This window comes from Corapipo altera, unplaced genomic scaffold, assembly GCF_003945725.1.
Source record: "Corapipo altera isolate COAL_440 unplaced genomic scaffold, ASM394572v1 45, whole genome shotgun sequence".
In the NCBI taxonomy this organism is placed as follows: Eukaryota; Metazoa; Chordata; class Aves; order Passeriformes; family Pipridae; genus Corapipo; species Corapipo altera.
In genome coordinates this window covers 6552456-6576701 of record NW_020884877.1, presented here as the reverse complement: position 1 = coordinate 6576701, position 24246 = coordinate 6552456, and the positions used below count along the sequence as shown (strand labels likewise).

At 40.1% G+C, this 24246-nt stretch overlaps 1 protein-coding gene across 4 annotated transcripts in view; it reads left to right on the top strand.

The window, feature by feature from the left end:
- The window catches only part of SATB2 (SATB homeobox 2), a 213565-nt gene that overhangs the window by 87541 nt on the left and 101778 nt on the right, over positions 1 to 24246 (top strand). For all 4 annotated transcript variants that reach the window (XM_027637229.1, XM_027637228.1, XM_027637231.1 and 1 more), the window contains one exon: positions 16173 to 16349. In XM_027637229.1, coding sequence (XP_027493030.1) covers positions 16173 to 16349 — 177 coding nt within the window. The remainder of the gene's footprint in view (positions 1 to 16172; positions 16350 to 24246) is intronic.

Below are 24246 nucleotides of genomic sequence, written 5' to 3'. Positions count from 1 at the left end.
CTTTATATCCCTGTTGGGTAACATTCACTTACTAGAATTGGCGTCTCCTCTCAGTTAGTAATTCACTCCATAAGGATTAAAAAAAAAAAGGGATGATTAATGACGAGGAAACTTATATTTACAAAATTGTTGATTGCAGTTCATGAACCTGTTTGTGTAGGAGTGGATGTGCATGTATATATGTATGTGCTGATTTTGAAGAGGGTAGAAAATAAGCATCAAAAGCCTCTGAATGCAACTTAAAATGCCAGTATGCAGAATGAGCTGTTCTGAAGTTTGGTCTTGCTGAAATAGAAATGTAGAACCAAAATACAGCCAAGGGAACATGTTCAAATTTGGAGCAGGAAATGATTGCAAAACATTTTCTGGTTAAATTAGTTTGACGCAGTCTGATAGTAATATGTTCTTATTCGTTTAACTGTTAAAAACTGTGATTCAATTTACAGAATATTAATGAAGGGGAAAGCTTTCAGGCAATTCAAACCAAAGTGTATGATTGGGATGTTAATCAGTAGCTGTGGTTACTGTGCTTGTACAAAGTCAGATGTACCAGAAATGTGGATGCAGTGACTCTTCGGAGCGCTGCTGCTAATTGCTGTAAGCCCCCTGAAGCTGTGATTTATCATGGTCGTGTGTGCTTAGGTGTAGTCAGAAATCAGTTTTAATATATCTCTGGAGTGACAGAAACACCGACTGAGAATGGCTAAAGAGCTGTTTGTCAAAATCCATTCTGCATATTTCTGCAAAAATATCGCGGGGTTTGTGCTACCTTTTATACTTTTTACAAGGATTTAAAGTACTTTACTAGAGAGAAAATCCACTTCTGTGCCAACAGAAGAGTACAGCTTGATCAAATTTGCTCCTCTGTTCTAAATGGTTAGTTGACATTGAGCTCTAAATGGCACCCTGAACAGAGTAAGGAAGCATGTTTCTCTTGTCCTTAGGAACTGAGTGAAGTGAAAGGTTAAGTTTTAGATTCCTGCCCAGATCCTAGATGAAGAATATCTTCCTGCTGCCTCAAAGAAGCATGCAGCTATTTGAAAGAATTAAGCGCATTGAGATACGGAAGCTTGAAAACCGCAAATCCTTGTTAGTTCAGGAACCAGCAGTATGTGTATATATTTTGTTTTATCCGTGGCAGAATAGTTGGAAAATGTTGCTTTGTATTTTGATTAGGAAGAAATGCAAAATCTTGGATTTTACATGTTTCTGATACATAATGATGAAGAGATCTCTAATTTAACAGGAACAGCAAGAAAAGCAAGATGGTGATTTTTTTTTCAGGATTGATGGTTAAAAATGAATTTCTGGTCTTTTTGCTGATTTCCACCCCTCTCTCCCTTTTCCAATCAGATCATGCCATGTAAATAGAATAAACAGAGCAGTCACTCCTGAAGGGTCATGCAGTGTATCAGCTGTATTTTTGCTGAGGTAGAAAAATAGTCTTTCTTTATGTGTTTTCAGTACTTGGTCTGTTATTAAAATAAAGACACAGTTGGTTAAAATATGTGCAATTGAACATATGCATTAAACAGAATATAGGGTATCCACCCATTCAGTGACCTAGACATAATTTGATGTTTAGAGTAATTTTGGAACTCTTAAGTTGCATCTGCAGAAAGCCACTGACAATTTTGAATTCAAGATTTAAGATTAGCGGTAGTAAAACTTTTTTTTTTGCCCTGCAACAGTTCCTAAATGTTTCAAGTCATCTCCCCACTTCCTCCTTGCCCCACACCCATGGCCATGTTAGTTAACTGCATGCTGTTATTCTTATCATGAACCAAAGAAAAGGAAAAGAAACCAACATCTTTGAAATAGTCCATGTTAATTCTCTGTTTCCCCCTCCCTTTATAAGTTGAGTCCTACCTTTTCTTAGTTTCACTGGTATAGAACGTAGTATATTTATTGTCATTTATTTATAGGGCATCCTTTGATAACTCCTGTTAAGGTGAGTTTGTCAGTTACTCCCCAGAATTATTCTTATGCCTAAAGAAGATGACAAAATCATATTAAAAACTATAAAGATGCCAATCAGGAAACATATTCTCAAGAAATTAAATAGCGACATATTTCTCACTCAGAATTTAAATGAAGAATTCAGACATTGAAGGAAGATAAACAGTATTAGACTTTCATTGTTATGAATAAACATGTAAAGGTGAAGTTTGAAGATTCCTTTCCCAAATAATTAATTTTGTGGAGTCTTTATGTTTTATTTAAATACTTTTACTGAGCTGAATATTTTATCTAAATTTAAAAGTAGAAAAAATCTGGCATAATGTAATTGTTATCAGGTCATCATTTCAACAGACAGCTACGTTATATTGAAACTTTCTAGTTTGTAGCATAGACATTCAGATGATATAATTTACTTTAAAATTTCTTTAAAAGTATTTGAATTTAGTACTCTTGATGGAGATGCTAGCCTAAATATTTATTTTTGCAGTTACTTTCTATTATTGCTGTTTTCTTTAAAGCTGTCTGTTTGGTATGGGGAGAAAAAGGGTCACAACAGTCATTTGGAGCTTAAGAAAAATACTTGAACCCGTACGATTTTTGTCACTCCCATTGACACAGAACATGGTAATACAATGTGGCATCTATGATGTTGTAAAATGAAGAGAGTTATTGCAGTCATGTATTTATATTCACCAAACATCTGTGTGACCTGTTTAGGAAAATTCTTATTTTTGTGGTTGAGCAGTCCCCAACCTGCTTTTAAATCTTATTTTTAAACTTTTCAAAATAACTGAAAATCTGTAAAACTTGAGAAGACTTTCTTTTGAATCCCAAATTGGAAGGCATAGCTAAGTTAGGCCTTTAATTACTGCCCCTCATAATTTAGTTAAATTAGTAACTACTGCTGTGTTTTTAGGATTAAAGGCCCAGTTTTTCAAGGTATAAAGTATTACCAAGTCCCTTTGAATTGATACGATGGGGGTTTGTTCAAGATAACCTGTGCTTGATTCAGGCTCTGTAACTACTGAACAAGTGTGCTGTCCTTTTGAAGCTCAAAGTGGTTTTGAAATGAGCCCACTGTGTTGAACAAGGAACCGATGCCCTTTCTAGCTTTGGAAAAAAAATTGCCTTGTTGTAGTTGGTTCCTACTGCACGAAATGTCCTGGGTCAGACGCATCGGTCCCCACGGTGGCATGTGTCACTAATGCAGATGTAAGAAATAGTCACGGCAGACAAAAGGCAGCTGAGTGATAGCTTTTGAGAAATGTTTTCTAGCCTCTAGCCATACTAAAAAAAAAATTGCCCTCCAACAAGCTTTGTACTTGTTGCAGAATGTTCGGCGGCAGCTTCTCTACTGCGGGGCTACACGCAAATGAGTTTACATTGATTAGTGGTATGGAAGACAGAAAATACGCTCTGCCGTTTAATTTGGGGGCAGTTGTTAGCCCGTCTAGCTGAGGCTCTCGTGACCATTCACAAGTTTTGACTCCTTTAATGTGTGGTGCGTTCGCAGCCATCAAGTCATGTTGTCAATATTGCCACAGTTCTGTAGTTCGGAATTTTTTTTTAATCCAGAGTTCATGTGCTTTATACGAAAAGCATGTACTGCAGCTGTTGAGTGTACTTTGTCCCCGTATTCATTTGCACTGATCCAGATATTGGTAAGGGGGAAAATATTTCGTATTTCCAATGCTATTTCCTTTATTTTAGGGAACTTTTAAAAGAAATTGAAATGGTATTTTTAGTTGGTTTTTTTTTCTTTTTAAATATATGTAGTAGCTTGCTGGTATCCCCTGGAGATTTACAAATAGACAAGATGTTGGCATTTGTCTACTAGCAATTTAAGATTGCTGACATTGAGAAACCCTTATAAAAATATTTCAAAGGTGGGGGGGATTGTTTGGTTGGTTAGTTTTTGTTTTACTTTGGTTTTTTTTAAAGTGTAAGTCTTAATCTGATTTTTAAAGATGTGAACGCCGATGTTGCTAGTATCTGAGGACTTACATAAAACCTTCTTCCAGGAGGCACTTCTACTTGCAATAAGGCTACACAAATAATTTAGAGATTGATTAAAAAATGAAGTGTGAGTCCTGCATTGCTGTTATCCTAAACGGGATGCTAGGGCAGAAATACTGTCTGAACTCAAGATATATTTTAAATTTCCTATCGAATGATTATTGGTGTTTCATGCAGCAATGTTAGGAAAAAGAGAAGATTGTCACTATTTGTAGAAGCTGTACGAAGGGAACAGAAAGAATTTGAAGAAAAGAGATAGGTAGCTCTAGATAAGAGTTTAAGCATATGACTTGTGTTCTAAATAGAAAATGATCTGGCTAATAGTAAAAACGTTCAGGCATTTTGCTCTAACTGATGTCCTTGTATCAGAGAGACATGCAATATTTAAAAATTTGAGCACAACGGTACCTTGTTAATAGCAATGTCAGCAAGGTAAAGAAACTAAGAAAAAGCTTAATAAAAATAATCCATCAGGACTATATTTTATATGAAGCTGCAGCATCTCTCGAGATAACCATTTTCAGGGTGCAGTAGAAATGTCTCCCACTTAAATATGCTCCCTCCTTATTTGTTCCCCAAAGACACACGGAGATGAAAAGGCACACTATTGACAGCAAATCTTTTCAAAGATACTAAATCTGGCAAGAAATGTTGCAAGGGGAGTTTCTTATATCAGAAACATGATTTGTATTGCTGCATATAGCCACAAGGTTACTTTCTCTCTTTCTCAGCTGTATCATTCTATTTGTATAATGTTGAGAAGTGGCTGGATTAGTCTGTCTTTACTTGTGTATCACCAACACCACTTCATTCTTGAGAAGTTGCTGACACTGTCAGCGTTTGGGCAGAAACTTCAAATAAGTGAGGAAACTCACATAGAAGTATTTACCATTCTGGTAATCTAAACTCACAGAGAGTATTTTGTCATAAATTTAACTGACAGGCATATATTGGAAATGAAGCATGTCATTTTCAAAACTATAACCGGACTATTTTTTGAGAGTAATATATATTCATATTTTGAGCATATTTTAGTTTATATGCATTTCCATTATTTATATATTAAAATTAGATGTGCACAATTTCCAGCCTTATTATTTTGAATGGTTATTAAGAAATGTAGTTATAAAATATGAGTTATACAATACTTTGGAGTAAAAGGTGATTTTCATAATGTCTTTTCCCAACTTACAAATAACTTCTTTGCCATAACACAAACATGTTAGCAGAGCAACATGATAGATGTGTCTTTAAGTATCGTAGTAAAAGAAAATGGCTTGTATTCTGAGACTGTGGATAGTTTATGTTGTTTTGGACCCATTTCCCAAGCAGTGATCGAAAACAGATTACAATAACAATTATACAGTCAGAAGATGCAATATCCATTTCTGTTTTAATTGAGTGAAAGAATAATAAAAACATCATTAAGAAAAATGAGGTGGACCTGTCATACACTCTACCAATTTTTAGACTTAGAGAAAATGCAGAGTAACAGAAGTATGGTTTCTTTTTTATTTTCCTTTTTTTTTAAGTAGAGTTTGGTGCTCAAGCTAGAAGTCTGGATAGTGGATTTCATACAGGCTCCTATGAGCAAGTATGCAGTAAGTAGGTGTATTGCTTGACAGTAATGCTCAAGTTAGGCATTGTCTGAGTATCTGGATCTGGCATAGTGATGAATGTATTGAGCCTTCCTGATTACATAAATATGATCACAGTGTCATACTGACCTGCCATTTAGATGAGCTTGGAGAATGTCACGGACAGGTAGAAAGCAGTAAAAATTACTTCTTTGTCTTTGAAAATAAAAAGCTGTACTACTTTATAATGATTTTCTCTTGTTTGTTTGTTTTGTGGGTTGAGGGGGGAGTTGGTGGGGTTTTTTTTCATATTGTTTTTGCCCCTCTCTTTTTTCATATTGTTTTTGTGGACATGAATGCTGCTGAGAGTACTTGGTCTCTTAGACCATTGCCACCTGGGACTGGCTGTTCTATGGTCCTATAGTTACCTGACTACCTCAGCCTTCAGACTAAAACCCAACAGGCAGAAAGGCCCCTTGCTGGGTGACCGTGCACCTTTGTGCCTCTGGCAGAGGAGTTTGACTGTGGCTGAAGGCCTGAGACTGAGGGATCCTGTCTCTCCATTTTCTCTGAAGGTGAGTCCTAGAGCTGTTGAGCAGACATGTCCTTTCTGCTGTACCATACATGGAAAGAGATATCCTCTCTACAGTAGCCTTGGCTCTAGCCTTGTATCATACAGCTTTATAAATCAACATTTGGAATGGCATCCGAAAGTGAACTGGGAGCCAGTTCAACCTTTGGAGTGCAGATGTAATCTGCTTTCTTTGGCTAACACCTCTCGGTGAGCACATGCATTTGCACTAACAGAAGTATCTGATTCTCCGCTGTACCTCTGTGTGCGTAATAATGTAGCAATTCAGCTTGTTGAGCCCCAAAAGCATGAGTTGCTGACTGTGAATCCATACACGGTATGTCAGCCTCTAGGTAGGTCTTTTCCACCCTTGCCTGAAAATATCACTAACTGGATGAATTGTACTGGGCACACCTGAGGAGGAGAATGTACCTGTTGACTCTTGTTCCTTGACCTCATGACCTGTTTGATAAAGATCTGGTAGTTATTAAAAACTGTTAGATTAATGTGACCTTCTGGCTGATAAAAGTAAATATTCCTAAAAGAGTAGTATTCAAACCCATAGTTGTCAAATGTGTGATCTCATCTTTGTGAAATGTAGAGTGTTCCCCCTGCAACTCTTGGTCTTCTGTTCTTGAAAAAGAAAGAAAACAAGAGAATGCCACTCAGAAGTTACCCTCTCTCCGCAGGGCAAAGATTGGAGTTGTAAGTGTGGGTGGTTGTAAGTGTGGGTTGTGAGTTGGGGTGTGGAAGATTGGAGTTGTAAGTAAAGGTGAAGCCCCAGATGCCGGTTCCTGACCCAGAATGGGCAGTAGGTGCAGGCTGTCTGAAGACTCTGTTGTTGACTGGTGAAAAGGGAGGCACAGGGGGAAGTTGGCTGCTTTCTAGAGAACAGAATGGTGGAGCGGCTTCTGCTCTTTCTTGGTGGTGATTATCACCTCTGTTGAATTTCCTGTTGAAGATCTGATGAAGATTTCTGTGGTCTCCTTCTACCAGAAAAATACCATCTAGTAATGATATTGCTGCAGCAGTAGCCTTACCCTTGCTGAAAGGGTAAGGCTACTGATGAATAACTCCATCAGTAACCATGAGTTTGATGATATTTATTCAGAGAGAGAGTTTAATGAGGCTCATCCTCTTGCATGTGTACTTGTGACTTTTGCCCATAACCAATTCTGCCATATCTATTGAAATTGTCACTTAGAAATGAGGTTTTATAATGCTGCCAGTATCTATTAGACACGAGGGAAGGAGGCAGTGATTACAGCAGTTGCAGATCGATTCAGCTCGTCCCCCTGCTAGAGCCTGCAATTGGGTTTGAAGGCAGAGGTGTAGGTGCAGTAGTTACATTAGATTCTCTGTCAGACAATTATCTGGTAACATGAAGGAGGGGTGATACAATTTCTTCTTGGCAGGGGATGGTTCACAGAGGGTTGGAGGTGAAGGAGAAAAGAACTTGCTAGTGGGTCCCAGTGGAGACCCCAAAATAGGCCCGAGTGTGGTATGCAGCACTTTTTCAGAAATAAAACCTCAAACCAGCTACGAAAGCTTTTCTGTTGCATTCCAGGGGATTTACCCCAGTACCAGCAGACTAGTTAATACAACCTTCATTAAAATGCTTTTGCTAGAAGATGTTTTTTTGCTTTAAAAATTACATAATATAGTGGCATCTGCTAGCACCACCAAATTTAAGGGCTTATTAATGGTTCCAGTTTTCAGTGTTTAAAAATGTTGGTCATAAAAATTACTTTTGGGTGGAACTTGGCATAGAGGGTCTTAGCCCCTTAGGCGAATTTTGCTATGTTGTCAAGAGAAAAACAACAGAAAGTAGTCCCCCAAACTAAAAACCCCTCGCAAACCCTAAACTCATTTTTAACTTATAGAAACCAAAACCTAAAACTTATGGGAAACTAATGGCTTAAGATGAATTTTTTTTTTTTTTAAGTGAGTTTAATTTAGAAGTGTTTACTCCGCTGGTTTTGCGTGAAATGAGTATATCTTCCATGAGTTCATATTATGATGTACGGCTGTGGGGTACTTTTTCTTCTTTTTTAACTGAGAAACAAGTTGAAAAAACTGAGCCGTTTTATTTAGGAAAAACATAGCTATAGTGTCTTCACCGCTGCCTTTTGATGTTGGACTTGATGATTTTAAGTTTTTTTTCCAATCTAACTGATTCTATGATTCTGTTCTATGTGTTGGAAGGCCTGTGTGTGGTTCTGGTGGAGTGTGTGGCACTGGTGGTACCCCACAGGCATTCAGGCATGCTGGGGGGTGCTGGCTGGCTCCGGGGAGCTGAGCTTTTTGTGCTGCCTTCTGACTCAGCCTCCCTCAAAACCGTGTTTTGAGGTCTGGCTTATCATCACTCTCATGTTTCGCTCACTTAGGTGGAGAGGTGGAAGTGCTTTGTTGTGCTGTTTAATTCCTCCAGCCTCCTGGCTGCCTCATCGTGGCTGTCCCTGGGCTAATCCCAGTGGGGCTGCTCCCGTTCTTGCCCTTTGAACCCAACCAGTGCCACAGATTTGAAGGTTGGGTTGAGTTAGTGCAACTAGTTTAGTAAGGGGGGTTAGTTACCAGAAGCAGCTGATCCACTTGAACTAACAAAAGGCCTCATCTCCCATGAGTAACATTTCTGTCCCAGGCACGCAGCAGGAGAGGCTGTGCTAGAGGTAAACGCTTTTCACTTTCTCATGCTCTGAATACGGCTTTTCTTTTATTTCGTCTTTTGAGAAACTCAAGTATTATCAAATCAAGTTATGCGTTTCATAATATGTTTCTGTGGTGGGATAGTGGCCTGAAATATTTTGTGTTAAACAAGTCAGGCTGTTATTTCAGCTAGGAGAAGGGTTGTCTGGCTAGTTAAGCTGTCAGAAACAGGGGACATCTGCAGAGACAGTAGTGACTTATTTATAAGACTTCCTGAGATTTGGGATAGCTGTGATGGCTGGGAGACGGAAGCCACAGAAAGGTCTGGAAGCTGAAGAAGGATGTAAATAATATCTTGTGGTTTGCATTCGCCATTGGCTAAAATATATTATGTAGAAATGCATTTCCTGCCTGCAGATTTACTGAATATGTAAAGCCAGAAAAAATAACTGAGGACAAGGAGAAAGATATTGTCCTTAGTTTTACTTCCTCTGGCCCTCCTAAGAAGAAAAATTCTACAATGTAATGTTATTTAACGTGATTTTGTTTCTTTGGCAAACACTGTATTAAAATCATCTGTGGACTGAGCTTTTCTTTACCAAATTGCATCCTGGAACAAATTATTTGCAGCGGGCTTATAAACCCATGAAGAGTAGGAGTTTAACAGCATCGCATTACTGGTTATATGCAAAATCAGATATCTCTCATTTTGTCTGGAACACACTGGAGAGCAGAGGATTAGCAGAAAGTTTTTAAACGAAACCTTTTGCTGTAAGGAGGTATTTGGCGCTTTTGTTTTGCATAGGATTGTACAGTTGCAAAGATCCTGATACAATCTCCTGTATGTGACAGAGATTTCCTGCTGGCCGCCTGTCAGTGTGTGCACACAGCTTTCTTCACGTGGTTCCGAGTGGTTAGTGACAAACAACTGCAAAGTCATTCCTTCAGTCCCCATTAAAAAAGATTTACAGTGAGAGAATTCTCAGCCTCATAATGAGACTGTTGTAAGCTGGTGCTTGATGCATAAAAGGCTGAAACACAGTCCATTTACCCAAACCAAGCATTTATTGTAAATAAGTTAAGTGCCAACAGCTTATATTCTGTCCGATTTAATTATATTCATAATTTATGGGGTAACTTGAAAGTGAGCCTTAATGGACATTCCTAACACTTGCTGAAATGTGTGAGCTCTGTCTCTTCCACCTCGTCACTGAATTGCACCGGCATGGGCTGAACCCGGGATCTACTTCAAGCCAGGTCCTTCCTGAGTGTGAATGCGTGTGGCGCTGTGGAAATGGTATGGTTGTGTCTGTTCAACCTGTCTCCTACATCTGCAGCCCTCAGCTGGACTCTGCAGGATTTTCTGGGGAAGATCTCACATCACCACCAGCTACAGCTACACTGTGATTTAAATAAAAGTGGTGGTGAGACCAGAACAACCCCCTTTTTTTCCCAATACTATTTGATGCTTTTCCTCTTAGAAAAAAACCCAACCAACCGAACAAAGAAGCTCATTTTGAATGCAGTTGATCTTTTCCAATTATGAATTTATCTTCTCTTGTTACATGTGATCTCAAAGGTCTTTTCCAACTACAATGATTCTGTGATTCAATGTTTGTTCAGCTAGTTGAGTCTTGAATGGAAAACTCCTGGTTATTAGCATGAGCACTAGGTTTTAACTTCTGATCACTTCAGTATTTGCAGTATACACCGTTCTGAAGTGACACACTGAAGCTTAAAACTTCCCTTTTAATTTTCTTTCCTTTTTTTTCTTTTTTTTTTTTTTTTTTAACTTGGTGGTAGTGTTAAGTTTTTCAGAAAGGAAATTATGGATTTATGTTGCACTAGGATGCAGGATGGCGTTTTTGCTGTAGAAATTCAGGTATTTCTGTAACTGAAAGCTCTCAAACTTAATTGGTTTCTGCCTTTTCAATTAGAGCTGTAGTATGTGAAAAGGAGAACTGGCAAACCTCTCCTGTGCCTCATGGATGCTGATTTCTGCCTTTTAAAGCAGTTTTCTCAGTTTAGGTTCATTTTTCAAATTTGTTTAAAAGAAAGGGAAAGACAGTTAAATACCAGACTGGTTTATGTAAGGTCAACTCTATTGCAATGCAAAGAGAAATAAATAAGTGGGCTGCTTTCCCTTCGCTGCCTTTGTTGGATAAAGGTCTCTCTCCTAAAGAAAAAAACAGAAGCAGATTAGGTTTAGGAAATGCTTGTAGTGTGATTCCTTCCTGTGGTTACTGCCAGTTGTGAAAGCATGCTTTATTGTTAAATATATGGGATCTTTATCTAGATAATTTCCTGAAGACAATCCATGCTTTGCTATTTGGGCTTCCTTGTCTCTGTCACAGGGTAAGGGTCTCATCTTAGAAGTCCAGCTGAAGTTGCTTGTAATTCAGTGTTTTGAGACGTGCATGGGAATAAATATTTGTGAATTCTGCTCTTGCTGTTGTCTAGATTTCTTCTTTTTTCTTTTCTCTTCTCTTCTCTGTATTGGAAAGACCAGCTTAGAGAACGGCCCACGTTACAGTCTCTGCTAGGGAAAATGTTTTCTACATACCCTAATGAAGAGTTTTCAGTAGTTTATGAATTTTAAAGAAGATGTCCTGGTTTCTCAATGACAAACCATAGAAATCTACTTTGTCTTCATGGGAGATTACTCTGTGTGTGTGTGTCTGTGTTCTGTTTAAAAAAAAAACAAAACAAAACAACAAAAACCCAGGCAGCAAACAAAATCTAAAAATCCAAAGCACAACAGCAACAACAAAAACTTTATTTTCCACTTTCTTCATTTGATAAAAATCGCTCCACTGTAGAATGATTTCCTTTGGGTTTGACACCACCATTTGATCTCAGTTTTTAATAATTTTGGTGGGTTTCGCTCCCAGAAGAAAACATGCTTGTGCTGTGAAGTATTCCCACTAGAAAGCTGGGAATTCTTAAAACCTCCTGTTACTCAGGGCAAAGAACTGGCTTCTTTATTAATTCCCTGCTAGACAACCCCTGTACAGTAAATCTTACCGTAACACTGTGCTGTTGAAATTAATCAAACTGATGTTTGGAAATTGTTCAAATTATATTAAATTAAATAACACCTAGATGGGGCTCAAAACTGTGCTGATGGAAAGAAATTTTAATCTAAAAAGACAAATTTTATTGATGCCTCTTCTTGTTGGTTGATCTTAATTTTATACTTATTAGGACATGCAAGCACTGCTCTCTGTTTAATGGCTGGAGAGGTGGGTGGCTGAAAGAGCAACCTGCTCCTCAGCTTTCTGTGTCCTTTTCTTCTTTGCTGTGATTGCCAAGTCTATGATGGTTATGTGGAAGTGGACAATACATAGAAGTTTAGTACCAATAATATCACATTTATTACTTGTTTAAAGCATGTACTGGACAAAGTATGATTTGCAAATGAACGAAAGAAACAGTGCAGGACTTCTTAATATATGTTCTCTCTCATCCTTCTAGTTGGTCATTAGAAATTCGCAGCTTTTACTTGGAAGTCTTAAAAATGAAAATGTTTTCCAGGGAGCTGTATGACTGCAGTTTGATAATACTTTTAACTGGCTTTAAGGTTGTTTTTGGAAAAATGAATGCTTTATGCAGCAGAGTCTCCCAGGTTTTCACTTCTTGAATGAAATACCTATTTCTCTTTCCTTCATTTTAAAGAATTGATTGCTCCCCAGTGAAATAAAACTATAGATTAAAATGGGCAAGGAGGGGAAAATGTGTATTTGGACACTGATCTCTGATACATATTTAATTTCTTCTTCATTTCTCTGACCCTTAGAAGAGTCTCAGCAAAAAATGCAACTGTGTTTACAAAGTCTTTTCTGTATGTTGCAGCTTTTCTATGAAAGCAGCAGTGGAGCTTAAATTTCATCTCTGATTTGTTTTAAATATGTATGTTATATAAATGGACTGGTTGCTACTAATCATTCTGATCTTCTGGGTAATAGTGGGGACAGTTTTTCAGGGGTCTCTTTCATGGATTATATGTAATTCTTACTGTGTATGGATGTCCTTATAAAAGCCTATATATAGGTCTTAGTTTACACTCCCCTGACATTTTATGCAGATGCCATCTATATGGGGTCAAAGCTCTGTGAGAAGCATGAAGGAGCTGCTTCTAAGTCAGTTAAGTGAATCAAAATCAAGGAGATGAAGTCGTTTTTATGATTTGAGATTGCTGTTAATGTTTTGTATGCATACCAGCGTTGTGTTCATCCTTTAAGGAAGCAAACTCTTTCCTTTTTTAGCCCTCAGATTTACCCCCGTTTTTCTCCATGTGTGAAAATCCATGCCGTGTGTCATCCACCATGAGCTGTACAGCATCACTCACTGCAGCATCTTTCTGGAGCTGGGAGAGCAAGTGCACAGAGTTTCAGTGCCGAGGGAACCTCAGGCCTTTCTGTGCGTGTGCATGGGCAAGAGAGCATGACAGGAGCTCTGGCTGATCGGTCGTTAGGGAAAGAGCTGAGGAGTTTCAGGATTTATGAGTAAGGCTGGCTTGCACTGCAGTAGCACTGCATGTGAGACTTCATTATGGATGCTTGGTCTCCTGCTCTCTGAGTATTGCTCTAAGTTCTTCAACTGGAATGACAGTGAGCAATGACTAACTTGTGTAGCTCTTCTCTAAGGGCCCTATAGTGAGCTGGAGGTGTAACATATGCATGTAGGAGTGAGGTATGGTGTGTATCAGTGTGTAAAGAGCATGTTGGCCTCTGACTGCAGGTATTTTTCCTTCTGATTCCAACATACTGAAAGTATGTTAATTTATTTTCAGATAACGTCGGGTAACTGAGAAGCTTGGGGTAAAAAATCCATTGGAGATATGACAGTTTAACTCTCCAATGCAAAATCGAGGGCAAAGCGGTTGAAACTTCCTTGGAGTAATATTTACTTGGAAATAGGTTGGATTACTGTTGTTTTTTACTAAAATAAAATTGGTATTAAGATTCCAAATGCTATAGTGAGAGGCATGAGAATGGGTTAGCAATGACAGATATGGTAACCTGCCCTTTGCTCTCTGCTTTTAAGATACTAATAGCAGTTTATCATCAGTTACACTGGGTCACTGAGTCCCTGAGTTCAGAGATTTTTTTTTCATAAGCTGTTTCTGTAGCAGGGTCCCTGCAAGCACAGACAGCAGGACGGGGCAGGAAAATCATCATGGGCAGGGGTCCTGAGGGTCCTTTGTGCCATCCATAAAGTGATATCGTGAATGGCATCAGTTCTAGCTTTTGAGATCCTGTTTGTACTCAGTAAGGGACGAGAGCAGAGAACAGGTGCAACTTCTGTGCTGAAGAGGAGAGACTGTTCTTTGACAAGGAAAGCATCCAGCAGGAGGATAAAAACCACTATGGCCTCCCTCTCATCAGTTTGCTTCATCACTTTTCCTGTCTTGCCAAATTGTAATTTACACAACTGATATTACAGCCTCAGCATTTGGCCAATTATCCTAATCTTTTGCCAAGACATTAATAGCCCCATCAAAAGTGCTGTGACAGCCTGTATGTTCGACAGGACTGGAAGTTTGTCACTTAAAGAGGCTTAGTTTTAGCTAGTTAAATGGTTTATGAACAAATAGAATTCAAGGTTTAACCTTTGATAGGAAGAGAAATTTTGTCACTGATTTCGGTGGAACGTGATCAGCCATGTGCTGTCTTTTCAGGAAAGCACCTGAAGATTTTTTTCACTGAGACTTTTTTTAGCACAGTGTGTTAGGATTTGGCTGCTTGAACTTGCAAAATGCATCAGTTTAACCCAGAATCAAGCAGTGAAGAGGGAGCAGTATCTGTGTGATGCTGTAACCTTCTTGCAAATTACTTCAGGACGTGTTTCAAAACAAAAACTAAAACACATCAACTGGATATCATAGCCTGTAACTCCTGTTGTGGGCCTCTCACAAAGTGTGAATTGTGTATCTAAAATATCTTTCAAAGTAATTTAGTCTCTGGAAATTCAAGACAAGGAGTATTTAAGTCCCTTAGCAGTTTTTGGTGTGACTGTATTTATTTCAGGGCAGGATGACTCCTCTGAAGGAGTATGTAACTACTGGTTTGTAGATACTGACGCTACAGATAGTAGAATATCTCGAAGATATTTAATGGACTTCATGCGGGAGACCTGAAACGTGACTTTCTCTTCTTTTTCCCTTAAAAAAATGCCTGGTCCAAGAATACAGTGATTTGTGTCCGGTCTTTCATAAACATATAGTGATATTTTTTTGTAGTTATTTTCTACTGGAAATGGTTATGTTTCATTCTGAAAAATAAGATTTAGAGGAGAGCTTTCTGGTGGTATTATGAGCCTTGGGCAACACATTTGGAAAACTGCTATAGGCTGAGGTTGGTCTCTGCCCCAGTATTTCCTAGTTTATCTAGGGACTAAGAAGTTGTAACCGATTAATAAATTTTTGTGACTGCAGGTAATGGTTTTTCCTTTGGCACCCCTGACTACAACCAGGCCTGTAACAGGTGATGGAAATGGTTGTGCAGTTCTGTAGGTTTTCTATCTGTTCCCTCTTCCCTCTGTGCATGCACTGTAGGGTTGTTCCCTGCAAATTGGCATGTTTCTCTACTGCCTGTTGTATTGAATCCCTTTAAGTTCGTGCCCCACAATTTATTGCCATAGATGACTTGATCCTGTAACCACAAAAGTAAATTTACAATAAAACAGAACAAAATTGAATCCAGACCACCCCCTGAGTTTTCCACTTCTGTGGTTCCTCCTCATCCTTGATGCTCTTTCGAAGAGAGCTGTTCTCACTCTCTTCATGCGTGCAGCAAGAGGACAGCCACGGGTCTCTCCAGGTCTGTGTAACCATCAGCTGCCAACACAAGGTTATAATTTTCAGCAAAATAAATGCAAGAATATTTTCCGTGTACAGTGAGAAGACTGGCCATGGTCTAAAAATGCACATAGACCTCAGTGTCCCCCAAGGGGACCTGCCTCTACTGATTCCTCCATGCGTTCACTGTGTAGAGAGAAGCAGAAGCGGCGTTTGTGTGTCGGGTTTTTGTATGGCTGAAAGTGGAGAAGCTCTGACCTGAAAGAATAGAGACATCCATGGAACTGTAGAAAACTTCTGCTATGTTGAAAAAATCATATTAGGAAATCTTGTTCATCCTAATGCTGACTCTGATTCTGTTCCTGAACTGTATTCTCTTGAGCTTTTAGTGTGGTTTTTAAATGAGTCAAGTGATGAGACTTCAGTATTTCCCTTGGAAAGAAAACAAAAGCTGTCCCACAGGGAAGAAAGGCAGATTTCCACTTATGATGAGCCTTCTAGGAGGTGTTTTAATTTACAGCTTTAATCAGAGATGTATGACACACTTCTTGTTCCTCTCTTATTGATGCTTTGTTGTTTTTGTGGGTTTTTTCCCATCCAGGTTTGATGATTCCCGTCTTTTGTGTGGTGGAGCAGTCGGACGCCTCTCTTGAATACGATAATCGAGAAGAGCATGCTGAGTTCGTTCTGGTTCGCAAAGATGTGCTCTTTAGCCAGCTGGTGGAGACAGCGCTCCTGGCTCTGGGGTATTCCCACAGTTCTGCAGCTCAGGCACAAGGTATTCAATAAAGTTCTTTTCCCCCCTTCTCTGCACTGTAGAAGACAGCACCTGAGGTTGTTCAATATAAGGAGAAAGCAAGAAAATTAGTGGCAAATCTTGGAAGTGGTTATATCAGTGTGTTAATTGTTTAATCTTAAACTAGGTGTACAACAAGCCCTACCTTGTTAACCTGCCTAGAAAGCACTAGGTAGATCTTGCTGAAGTGTGAAATATGGTGATAATGATCAGTCAGCATATTCATGACACACTTGTTCTGTACCACAAGGCAGGTCGTTGCTCCCAGGAAGTCAGCACAGAAGAACTGGGTAGAACCTGTAGGTGTACAGCTAGATGGTATCTAGTGTTTTTCTTTGTCACAGGGCTATTTTGAACAGAGTATCGTAGCCTTTCATTTTTTAAATTATACATTGTAGAGAATGGTTACATACGTATACATGCTTTCTTTATGGCAAATAGTTGTAGGGCTAAATGTGCAGGCTAATTTCTCTTTTTTCACTTACCTACTATATTGCTACAAAGCTCTGTGTAAAGCTCTACAGTTCCTTCCACTTAGAGATGATTCTCTGTTAGCAGCAAAATCCTAAAATAAACAAAGCTTTCCTTCCCTACCCAAAATATCAGCTTGAAAAAAACCAAACTGAAAATCCTAATCTTGAGGGAGATGGGCAGGAGGTGGTGGGCTGGGAGAAATCTTTCCAGAATGAACCTTGCATTTCAAGAGGCTTTTTTATACTAAACAGGTTATTTCAGTGCTTATTCTTTTGGATGAGAAACCTTTAAGTTTGTTTCATCTCCATATCACCAATAAAACCTGTGCACATTTAGAATAGTTTAATAGCAACTTTGCCTGGGGATTTGGATTTTGTCTGTTGGTTTTAGTTATTTTGTGTAACTGGGTATTTGAATGTGGGAACAGAGGGAACATTGGTGGTGTTGAATCCAGGAGTTCCAGGCAGTGGTTAATAGCACGGGCTCCTTGTACAAACTTCTTTCCAAGCGGGGTGATAGTGATTCATTTCCTCTGTCAGACTCTGCTCTGTGAGAGAGGCTCAGGTTCTTTATACAGGCAAAGCTCATGAACATGTGTTTATTTACATAATATGGTAATAAAAGCTCTGCAAGAAGGTAGTTGTTTTGGTTTTTAATATTAAATGTTTCGTATCATCTTAGGAACTCTTTTTTTTCTGAATGTAAAAGGTCAACGTATCCCACTGTTTCCATCCTGGTGAGCCAGCTTTCTGTTTGACAGCACTATCCATCTCAGTTAACACAGTTGCTCAACATGTTGCGAGCTAACATGTGGAACATGCTGCATTAGGTGGCCAAAATTTGATTCTTGGCACTTACGGAGGGGAATGGGCATTGCAGAAAACCTGCTCCACGGAGGCATGCCATGCAGTGCAGTGATCCACACTGGCTCAGCATCTCACTGGGGGGAACCTTGCTTTTGCAGCATCTCTCTGTTGTGAGAATAGTGAGGAGGAGAGACAGATTGACTCACGAAGGAAATTAGTCACTGTGCAGGGGGGAAATGGCCACTGCGTTTTTGAAGTACAGGCTTTGACAATGAGCAGGTTCAGCTACTAATCTCTTGCTTGACATATTGGTCAAATAACTTGACTAGAAAATAAAATATCTAATTGTTGTAATTAGTCTAAAAGAAAAGACTTCAATATTTTCATCTTTGAGGCAGCAATTACCTTCCACTAGACAATATCAGATGGCATATATGTATACATATATATATAAATGTCTTAAAGATACATAGCTAACAAATCTCTTGGTCAGGTTATTTACCTTCACACGGAAGGACCAGTCCACCAAAGTCTTTTAGACATCCTGAGCAGATACTGCGAGCCATGCTGATTTTACGATACGAAGCTGAAGTATCCAGCATATTCTGTAGCATCTTGCCTCTTTTCTAGCTGTCTGTAAGCTGAGGGATGAGGTACAGAGAGAGTGCCAATAGATTTCTGAGATTGTTTTGTTTAATTTGAAAATTAATAGAATATTGGGTTCTAATCTGTTAACTAGAGTTGACAGAAGCATGCTGATAAATTGCTGCTATAAGGATTTATTAAGGGAACAATTTTCTGATATTAAAAACGGAAGAAAAATAAAGCTGTTTGCTTTATTCATGCTGGTTGTAGGAAGAAAAGTCTGCTTCTATTCTGGTGCTTGAGATTGATTTCCATTAGCAATACACATTAATAAATGGTCAGTTCTTCTTCATGATCAGCTGAATTACAGGATCTGCATGAGAAGCTGAAGATCCTCAGGTGCATTTTTCAAAGCTTTGAGCAACATGCTGTGCAAAATGGTGACGTGAGTAGGTGTTCCCATGTCCTCCAGAGACAAAGTAAATGAGTTTATCAAAGCTTTAGTATTGTAAAAGCTGTAACATAGTATGTCGTAATTATCACCTTTTGAGTTGGGAAAGTGTTTCATTTCACCCCCCTCTTCTTTTGGATGACTCTGAGAGGAGCAGCAATTTCATTTCGTCTTGTGAGAAACATCGTGCCTTCACCTGTTCTTTTTAGAACAGAGTCTTCCAGGCTGGGGGGAAAGAGGAGCTGTGGCAGTAGAGAGAACTGCTGTACAACCTCACACTGCCTTTGCCGTGGTTCACCATGGCAGTCCTGCAGAGCTACCGAGGCTCGAGCAGGCGGTGCGTGCCCGGCGTGCAGGGCCCTACCTCGCGATGCCAGGCTGCACGGCAGAGCCTGGCTGCTAGAAAGGGAGCATGGCACAGAGTGGTAGGTGGCATGTTGCCTCCCTGAGGGGTCTGTGTGGCCAAAGGGGCACTGCCATGGGGCTGCTGGCCAGGGCTGCAGCCTGGAGCTGCAGAGTTCTCCGAGGAGGTTACGCTGTGTCTGAACATATGAGCTGTAATCTGTGCACACATAGCTGCCACCTGGCCTGAGCATCATGTACTGGCTTGTGCTCACTTGGCTTATCATGGATAATTTTTATTCCTGGTCATTAGGTAAATACATAAGCTTTAGCATAAACAATCTTGAGACAAATATGTATCATGAGGTTTACATGAAGGTGGCCCATGCCTCACTGTAAGAAGCTCTTTATTCCCACACAGTTTGGCCAGGACACATTTATTCCACAAACAGCTGGTTGTGAATGTTTTTTGTTGATGGTGGTGGGAGCAGAGACTTTTCCAGCGAGTGCTGCCCTCGTGAAACTTCCCTTTTCTGACAGGAGCTGTGAAATATCTTGTGGAACAGCATGGGAATTCGTTAACAGCTTGGCACTGGGGTGTGAAAGTTGGTGGTGTGAATGGCAACAAAGGTTTAATAAACATTTATGTATTTTTCTTTCATCACTTGAGTCTACACCTGACAGTAGGGAACCTGCTACATGTGCCTTTCAGAGAGGAAAAGAGTCATGTTTTGAAGGGGCACCTGTTCTATATGTAGTTTATTAAAATTTCCATGCCTGGATGAAAATTTTTTTTTCCATGAGTGAGCTATTCTAACTAGTCTGTGCAAGAGAAGGGAACTTGTAGGAGGTACAGAGTGCTGAGTGCTAGGACCAAAGTAGTATGAAAGTAACCACAATCTAGTGTACCCTGTGTACAGTCCTGTAGCTTTGGGACCTGCTGTGAAAGCTGATTCCCTCCTCAGTGTGGGGTGGAAGAAGGGCAGTGCTAGTTTGATGCTTTTAGTGTCTACTTAAAACCCATATAACAAAGAAAATAGTGTGCTTTCTTGTGGATACATGTTTTTTCTTTTGACCAGTCCCTTGTTAGCTGTTGTGAGTGTGTACACAGACTGGTATGTGTTGTCTGCAGAAGTTATCGAAGGTGAATGGACTGTTGAAATGCGGATTGCCTTCCCCCAGGTCCTTCAGCTGGATGTGTTGGCAGGGCAGCGTGGAGTGCCTGCCCTGATTGCTGCCTGGGGTGCCTGCCCTGATTGCTGCTTGGGGGCAGCTTTAGCCGGGCACTGACAAGATAGTTGCTTGGGTTAGTTGCTGTGTGTAGCCACAACAAGGAAAGGGGCATAGAAGAGAGTGAAATGGTGCTCAGATGCCAAGTGGAGCAGAAGGAAGGAGAAAACAGCGGAGGGAAGTTAACACAGAGCAAGGGAAACATTAGATCTTTCCCATCTCTGCCACTGTAGAGATTGCCAAGTCAGGGTTCTTAAGCAATGTATTGCCTTGAGCAGAGCCATTGCAAGAGGCAGTGTCTCTTATTGTTGCTGCTCCAAGGCAGCGTCTTGGAAGCCTCTCTTCATGTGCCCAGTTTCTTCTAATGCTGTGTACAGACTAAAGAGAGGGAAGACTTGTGGCTGCAAACAGCTGTGGGTCAGAGTGGAGGGATGGAAGGAGAGGCTGGCAGTGGTCAGTGGGGAAGGTGTAGAAGAACAAGAAGTGGCAAAAGTTTAAGTATCTTGCCTTGCCATGTGGAATTGCGATAGTGCACAGGGACGAGAGTCATACTCTGTGGGGCTTGTGGTTTAGTAAGCTCAGATCAGACAGCTCAGCCCTGTCAGCCTTGCATCACTGGAGTGGGAAAGAGGAGAATTTTGTTGCTGCGGTAGGTGCCTGGCCAGAGTAGCTGAGGGGGTACCTCTGCCCAAATTTCATGACACCCAGAAATCTATCTCAGGACTAGTGGTCCTACTTCAGCTGCCTTGCCTGTGAAGCTCTGATGTTGCTTGCAGTCAGGGACAGCTTGGTTTTGGTGCTTCTGCAGAGCACTGTGTTCTGCAGTAGTGGTGGAACTGTCCTTGCAGTGAGCTGCAGCAAGAGAGAAAGGTGGCTCTCCTGACTGTATAGGAAGGAAACCAAGGCACAAACACATAAGAGCTTTGGATCCCTAGTGCACATGACTGGGGCAGGAAGCAACCCAGGCTGCAAGTGTGTTCATTTTCTTCAGGGGCTTAAATATGTGAGCTCAGCCCAGCTCTCTGCTGTTAACTGGAGGCTCCTTGGACTTGTAACCTGGGTTTTAGTATTATTTCAAAGCATGGGCCAGATCTGTGTGATATGATGCTGTTTAGCAAATCAGTCCGAACTCCAGGCTGCTGTGTGTAGGAATGCAGCAACCGGAATGCTGGACTCCTTCACTCAGACTAGCCTTTGTGAGAGCAGCATGGCCATCTTGCCCCTTAGGGGATTATAACCATGTGTACAAATATTTGAAGGGTGTAAATACCGATGAGGGAATGGATTTGCCTAAGCTGGTACAAGAGGGTAGGGCTCTGGGACAACTGGAAGGACCTGAGCAGATGATTAGTAGGGAAAGATCCTGTGAAGTATTCCCATCTGTGCTGTCTCCAGAACCACAATAGCTTCCAACTGAAGGTAAAGGCAGAACATACCAGCTGGGGGCTGTATTGAACACACACGCACAAGCTGGTTTTATATTTGTGTACAAGAAAGGTACAGTAAAGGTGTGGTGAAACCCTGCTGAACTGTGCTTGATGAATACACTCAAGTTTGCTGTAGCTGGGGAGATAGGTATGCTATTTTCAGCTCAAGTGCAAGGTAACAGTATGGAAAAAATGAGAGGAAACCTGAGCTCAGGTTTTTCCTGAGAATAATGTACAATAAATTACAAGGGTGCTATAATCTGGGATCATCTGACCCCTCAGCCAAGTGCCAGTGTCATTTGTATGCCTGAGTTGTGGCTCCCTTTTCATGTGATCAAAGGCCTCCTAGTAAGTATTATAGTGACTTTAATGAATAGGAGAGGCACTAGTAATATAATGATTTAAATAACAAGGCAATACAGCGATCAACAAGCTAAATGTTGGGTCACTTCCTGACTCTGTCACTCTTTGCTGCTACTTTTTTCATTTTTACAGAGGCAGTGTAGTGGTCTCACCTAACAGAGTTGTCAATCCATGTAAAGCTGCTGTATTTCTCTGTGCTCAAACTCCTTTGCCAGCAGTATTCTCAGCCTGCTAAACCAATGCCTCTTAAATCAAAACACCCCAAAACAAATGAAAGAAACTCACCCAGCCCTCTTCACACCTCTTTTCAGCAGTTTGGTCTTACTCCATCTCTAATTAACATCTCTTTACCTTGAGTAATAATCTCCTTTATCCCCCTTGCTTCTACTGGGGACACTTTTAATGGGTAAACTAGACTTTCTTCTCTCCAGTTTTGCGGGTGTCATTGCAAATGGCCCAAATCAAATCATTTAACAGTAATAGGTGTGAGGGGTACGACTAAAACCGACATTTTACAGTAAACTCTGACATGCAATTCCACGACAACTTGTCTGGGATTGCTAAGCAGGCTGGATTTCTTGCAGCGATACTCAGCCATCCAGATCAAAGTTTTCCTTGTAAAATCTGCTCCTTCTTGAACTGTTCGTTGCTTGAGTTGTACTCTTTGTGTTTCTCTCTCTGTTTCAAGAAAGAGGGCTGAGTACTTCTCAAATATTTATTTCCCTCCCTGTTTACAGACATTTACCAGCAAATCACTGTTTTGTCTACCCTACAAAACTTCATGACAACTGTAAATGAAATTCAATTAACAGGAACCATGAGAGAAAGTCAGAATTTAATGAGAATATTGAAAACCTCTTCGTTCTTATTGGTTTTTGATAGGCATTTCAGTGCCTAACGGACACAGGGTTTGAAAGACACTGTTGTTAAAGGTTCAGCATCTCATGCCATTTCAATTAAAGCCCTAGAGTTCTCTTTAAATGTTTCTTGGAACTCTTAAGAAATCTTACATAAAAAATAAAAGAAGAAGCAGAGAATGAGGCTCCTTATATTTGTAGGGTTTGCTAAAATTAGTGTCGCTTTTTTAATGGCAAATGTGGCATGTAAAGAAATATTAGAAAGTCATATTTATACATATATAAATTGAATATATTTTAAGTTTTACTTTGGTTTATATATATGAAATATATTTATAGTTTAGTATAGAAACACATATATTATACATATACATGGATACAAATATATATTTATATAAAAGTATATATATATATGGAAACAAAATCTCAAAATTCAGTTGAGATTAATCTTTCAGGTTATTTCTCATCCCAGTTCTCCATTTGTGCTGTTATTTTAAGTAACCTTGTTAGCTCAACAACATGAACTCTAGCGAATACTTTATATTTTGATAAACTCACTGTGAAAGTTCTTAACTTCTGACCAGTGGTCAGGAAGTGTCTCTCTTTCCTTATCTTCCCTGCCACCTCCCCGTGCTGGTGTGTAAAAGTTAGCATGTGGTACTGGCGTTCTGATCCCAATATATTATTTACGGGATTCTTGTGATGGGAGAAAACCTTCTACAAATAATAATCTATTTTTCTAGATGGCAAACATCTGGGTAGTATAAGTAAGTGGGTAATTTATTAGTGTTTGAACAGCTTAAAGGAGGGTAAGTAAAGGTAGTCCCGAACAGCTCAGCACTTCTGACAGCCGCTTTCTGTCTCATCTGTGGTGTGTGACTCAGCAGGGCTTGTAAGCAGGAGAGGGGGCAGAGGGGAAAGGGGGGAACAGAGTGGACAGAGCAGGCTTTGGCTGTCCCAGTGAGACACCTTGTTGTCCTTTCCTCTGTGAGACCCCACATACCTGCAATGGGACTTCGAGGTCAAGCGTTTTGAAGTGTGTTATGTTTTGGTGACAGCTCCGCGGGCTCCAATGAACTTGTTGCAGTGGCGTGTGTGTCATTTGCTTGTTCCTCGGACTGTGCTATGTGTAGAAATCATTGAATCTTTTGTTCCCGTCTCCCTCTTTGTTGCTGAGCAGTATTGCTTAGACTGTAACAGCAAATCTGTGCTTTAGTTTGATGAGGGCCACATTCTTTAGTGCTGTCCATCCACTTTATGTCACAGGCTGTGTGCAGAAAGGTAACACCGCAGGACAGAAGTTTCTTGAAGCTTTGCACTCTTCAGGGAAAGATTTCCATATAT